At 36.8% G+C, this 5,337-nt stretch overlaps 1 protein-coding gene across 2 annotated transcripts; it reads right to left on the bottom strand.

Moving 5' to 3' along the window:
• Positions 1-3,328: 3,328 nt before the first annotated feature.
• Positions 3,329-5,069, bottom strand: LOC126696695 (protodermal factor 1). 2 transcript variants are annotated; one of them, XM_050393378.1, is made up of 4 exons: positions 4,847-5,031; positions 4,271-4,399; positions 3,955-4,234; positions 3,329-3,861 (listed from the first exon to the last, which is right to left on the bottom strand). In XM_050393378.1, exons 1-4 carry the CDS (start codon positions 4,998-5,000, stop codon positions 3,531-3,533), a joined length of 894 nt encoding a protein of 297 aa, XP_050249335.1. In that variant the 5' UTR covers positions 5,001-5,031; the 3' UTR covers positions 3,329-3,530. The 2 variants fall into 2 exon arrangements, with proteins under 2 accessions (XP_050249335.1, XP_050249336.1); XM_050393379.1 differs by having other exon boundaries at positions 3,955-4,399; positions 4,847-5,069.
• Between the last annotated feature and the right edge of the window lie 268 nt (positions 5,070-5,337).

Here is a 5,337-nt window from a genome sequence, read left to right on the forward strand (position 1 = left end):
GGAATATCTGAATATGGTGTTCCTTCAGCAAAAGTAGCCACTCTCAAGAATTAGACCCATCCATTCCAGTTGCATTTGACATCCTAAACCTTTAGTATTTCATTTTTAGCCTTTTGTCTTCTAGAAATTGAAAAAACAAAAAAACATTTTGCATTACCTAGCTACCTTTTATTTGCTTTATTTATTTTTTTATATTTTTGCTGAGAATCATTTGCTTTAATGTTAAAGCTATATTTGAGAGGTGTATGTGTATATAAAGTTGCTGGGTTCACCAGAAAATGGTTAACAATGGAGGTTATACAGAACCTTATAATCAGCTTGACTAGAAGGTTGAGATAATATAGTTTATTGATTCTTTGAGTTACAAATCATGCTTACTCTATTTAAAACTATAGGTCAAGAATATAAATCAAGATTTACATTTGAATGCATAAAATTTCAGCAATTAATTGGAATTAGTTTAGGTCTTATTGTAAAAGCAGGTGAAGATTGGAACACTTTCGTGGATTCTTTCACGATGACAGAAGAATCTCCCCCCTTTTTTTTTCAGTAACGTTTTCCTTGAAATATTTCAGTAAGTCCTGAAATTTTGCGTGATAATGACTATCAATTTTATCTAGTTGGACACTCCAAAAAAAGAAAAAAGAAAATAGAGAAGGTTTTAGGCAGTAGGATTCTGATTGAATTTGAAAAAATTTGAATTTGACAGCTTCACACCACCTTCCTTTTCTTTACCAACCACAACACGGTACAGTCGGGAATTAATGTCATACTTAGTACACTAGGGCCTAGGTACATAATACATATTGACCAAACCTGGTATGGCTTTGCAAAGGACATCTCCTATTTATTATTGATATTATGCTTTAATAGAATTTGCTACATCAATGTTAGACATTCTCATGCTCCTCTGGTGGTGGTTGTGTCCCATTAAAATATTTCTCAATATACACATGCAATTCTCATAACTTGCGTTCCAGCTCTCTGTTCTTTTGGCTTTCTCTCTTTGATTATAAGTAAATATCAAGTTTGTTATTCAATAAACTTCCATTCAGCTGATTTTTCTGGGTACCAACTTGAGGGTTCTACTTGCCAAATTTCCTATTATATTTGCAAGTAGTCTTCATATCTGTTGATGTGAAATAATGTTTTTCAGATTATAACTAGCTTGCTGCTATTTTATTTTTGCTGTACCTAGAAAGCATTTAGTGCCACTGAATCATGGTCTTCCATCAAATTAGTCCTCTTCCCCACCACCTCCCCCACATTAAAAGAAATAAAAAAGAAAATGGAAATGAAAAGGAACTAGAATCGTGGTCTCAATCTAGATCTAATGAAGCATTGCATTAGCCATTAGAAGTGTTCCAATCTGGGACCACACTATATTTGAAGAAATTGTAACTGTCCATTATTAGAGGTATTTCCTTTCTTTGGTTGTCTTGTTTGTTTGGTTGATATGCATTTATTGTTATGTTAAATTACTTCATCTGTTCTCTGTAGATATGTCAGATGTGTTGTGATGGGAAACTATTTTTGATCTAGGCATGCATTTTATTTATATTTAACAAAAGATTGCAGGATTGTCAACTGTTATAGTTTAATTTGGAGTTCTCTTTAACACATGACCAGTAGTGAAATTAATCTTTTCACTTCAATCATATTGTTTGCTTGCTAATGGTTCTATTTTGGTAAAGATGTCTATAACAGGGAACCAATTTATCTACCCTTCTTTGAGTTGTTGAAATTTGTTTCTGTTGGTGTAGAGAGTTTTGTTCATGGTTGGTTTTAATATATATAACAGTAGAGAAAAACAGAGAAATTATCCACATAATTATTGTTATAAGAAAAGTCCTGAAAATCATCATCGAATTGAAATCATTAGCACATTGTATATGTGAATTGGGTTCACATCATACAACCTCCATTCAAAAGATTCAAACTGTTGTTGGAACCCTTCATTAGATAGCTCTAATATCCATAAATTGCTGCAAGTCTATATTAGGGAACAGTGAGATGATAATGAAGCAAAATTATTACATTCTTGCATCTTATAGCTGAAACCCTATCTTGATTTTAAGGATATTAAAATCTTTTATACTACTATAATCATTTTTGCATAAGTTGCAGCATTGGGCTGCAGGCATTAACATGATAAAGGGTGTGGTGAAAATCAACACCCACCCACCCTCCACCTTCTGTTCTCTGCCTTCCCTCACCCACCAAATGGTGGGAGTCGTAGTTATAAATAAGATGGATATTTTGACAGATAAGGCTTGTATTTTCATTTTGTAAGTTCTTTGTTATGTTCCTCACATCTTCATTGAAGGAGAATTTACTGTTTATTTACAGTCAAGATATAATGAACGTTGTCTTGAAACAGTGGAAATTATGAATGATTAGGAGCGACCAGAACCTATTGAATTCTAAGCTGACACACGAGTTATGTGGTAACTAATCTATGATTTAATAACGCTAAGATTTAGTTTTGCTAGTACTGTAATAGCATTAGTGACCTGAATCTTAGGACTTTCTTATCCCCAAGCTGCTTAGAGAACTTGAATGGGTAATTAATGGCTTTCCTAATGCTGTTCTAGATGCTAATGCATACCTATGCTTGAGTCTAAATTTTTCTTTTTGCTGTCATTATAGAGATACTCCCTTCAGTGTATTTATCATGCCACTATGCTGCCATTGCTTTGGATAACAGCTAAGATGGCTCTGTGTAGTTTTGAAAAAGAATATTGTAAATATTGGTCTGTTGAAAAGTGGACACTGCTTCTATTCAAAAAAGAAAAGAAAAGAAAAGTGGACACTGCTTTTATGTGAAATGTGCTTGTCATGCTAGCACTTCTAATGCTTGCACTTCATGTATGACAACCACAGCTACATCTAATTTTTTTTTTTTTTTTGGGAAGTTATTTTGCAAAAGAAATGCTTTAGAGGGTGTTTGGTACATGCATTTAAAAACTGAAAACATGTTTTTGAAAACATGTGTAAAAATACGTGTGGGTGAAAAAGTGTGTAAAAATACGTGTAATGTTGTTTAAAAACTGAAAACATGTGTTTGAGTGGGTGTACCAAACAGGGCCTTTTGTTGATTTAGCAGCCTGAAGCGTGGAGTGATTTGCAAAAGATTAAATTGTTCCCCAAAGTTTGAATTTAAGTGTTTCTATTTTTAGCTAATCTAGCTGTGCCTACCAGTATGCAACTTTTGGCGAGACTAGTGATTTTGATAGGCTATATATCTCTATATATATATATATATATATATAGAGAGAGAGAGAGAGAGAGAGAGAGAGACACTCAGAGTTCTAGTTCAACGAAAATATTAAATTCAAACTAAAACATGAATTTATTTATAACTAAGAAAACATAGGCTAAGCATAAAAATTGTTGACATGGTTTCCATCTTAACATGCTATGACATCACAGATATAATAAGATACTTAGAAGACACAAAATCCTAAATAACACCACACTGCTAGAGTCTAAAGATAAAATGCTTTCACAAACTGATGAACCAAATACTTCTAGTCTCTGGGCTTGAGTTTGCCCTCATTTGCCTGCTTGAAAAGATGAGCCTGAGCTGCTGCGGCCTTGTTTGAGCTGAGTGCTGCCATAAAACTCTCCCTGACCTGCTTTGTTGTGAAAGGGAATCTATTGTTCACCATGGAGTTGAGCAAGGAAGCAGTCCCTTCTCTATATAGTGCCCCAAGCCCATCAGTTCGTGTGTTGGAAAGTGCTTGCTGCAAGGTGAGGTGTGCTCCAAACCCTGGAACGCTAGTCACACCAAATGCATTGCCCATAGTTCCCCACCAGCCTAACAGACCCCAGATAATTCCTGGGTGAGTCCTCCAGTAACTGCAAATCAACAAACATCCATGACATTGTTAACCTAGTTACCATTAGTATGTTTTGTGTATATTCATGCAGGTGTTAAGTATAGTAACTTACGTGCATGTACCAATGATGGGTGAATTAGGATCAGGGAGGAATGGAGGTGTAGGTACGAGGGGGCTTGGTGGAGGGGTGGTGGTGCTTGGCGGGGTTTCGATGATTGGTGTTGGGGGGCTACCTTGTGAAGTTGGTGGGGAATTGTAGTAACCACCGCCTCCTGAAGGAGGAGTAGATGGTGTTGATGGAGTTGGATCATGATGTGGGGGGGTTCCACAATTTGAAGGGCTTGGTGGTTTTGGGCTGTGGCCTCCGTGATGTGGTGGATTTCCATGAGAAGGTGGTGTGCCTCCATGTGGTGGATTTCCATAAGAAGGTGGTGTGCCTCCATGTGGTGGATTTCCATAAGAAGGTGGTGTGCCTCCGTGTTGTGGTGGTGTTCCGTAGCCTCCATCTGGTGGTGGTGTGCTTACATAGGGAGGACTCCCTGTAATCGGAGGACTACCTGTAATCAATGCAGTGCAGATTGTGGGATGAGAGTGAAAATATTATAATTCGAGTGACGTTAAGCTTGATGCAATATATTTCTGATATAATTACCAAATAAAAAGTGACATACTGCTAGAAACATGGCCATCATGTTGACTGTGGCTACACAGTACACACTAGTAAAGCATAGAAGCTGAAGAAATTCTACTTGAAAAATAATCAGCAACTTTAAGCTTGATGCAATATATTTCTGGTATGGCCATTACATTGACTGTGGCTAAGCTCTAGTAAAGCATAGAAGCCGAAGACTTTTTACTTGAAAAACTAGCCATCTTGAGGGGAAATGCTTTGACTTTACTTAACTACAGTTATTTTATACCAAAAACACTTTAATATTCTATAAAGGGTAATCAATAGCACCAAAACTTGTCCCTGTGTGTGAGGATGTAAGAGAAAGATGTACCTCCGGGGAAATGTGGGTCTGGAGGGAAGTGGAAGTAGTTCTTCTGATCTTCAAAGCTTGTTGACACTACATGCATCACCAAGTTCTGAGAGAGCAATGCAGCGACCAAAGTCCATGTGAACATAGAACTAAACTTGCTTGTCTGCCTCTCCATCTCTGTGTGCTTCTAAAGAACTAAGACTGAAGGGAAAGAGGAAAGTGTAGGATGAGAGTGTTTGAGACAAGGAGGAAGTGGTGAATATAAAGGCAAGACACGGTGAAGTAAATACAAGCAGGTGAAGGAGGGTGTGGTTAGTTGATGCGTTGCAGGAGCATTTACTCCTACCATTTACTACTTCAATTGCTACAATAATGCTTGGGTTTAAAACACCAGCCAAGCATTCCATTCAGCTTTGCCTAACACTGCTATTCCTCTAATATAATATTTATGTCTTCCACGGTAAATTATGTATTGAGGTTGATTGTCTCGTCTGGTGTGGGTTAATTTTGGC

Source organism: Quercus robur, chromosome 8, assembly GCF_932294415.1.
Source record: "Quercus robur chromosome 8, dhQueRobu3.1, whole genome shotgun sequence".
NCBI lineage: Eukaryota > Viridiplantae > Streptophyta > Magnoliopsida > Fagales > Fagaceae > Quercus > Quercus robur.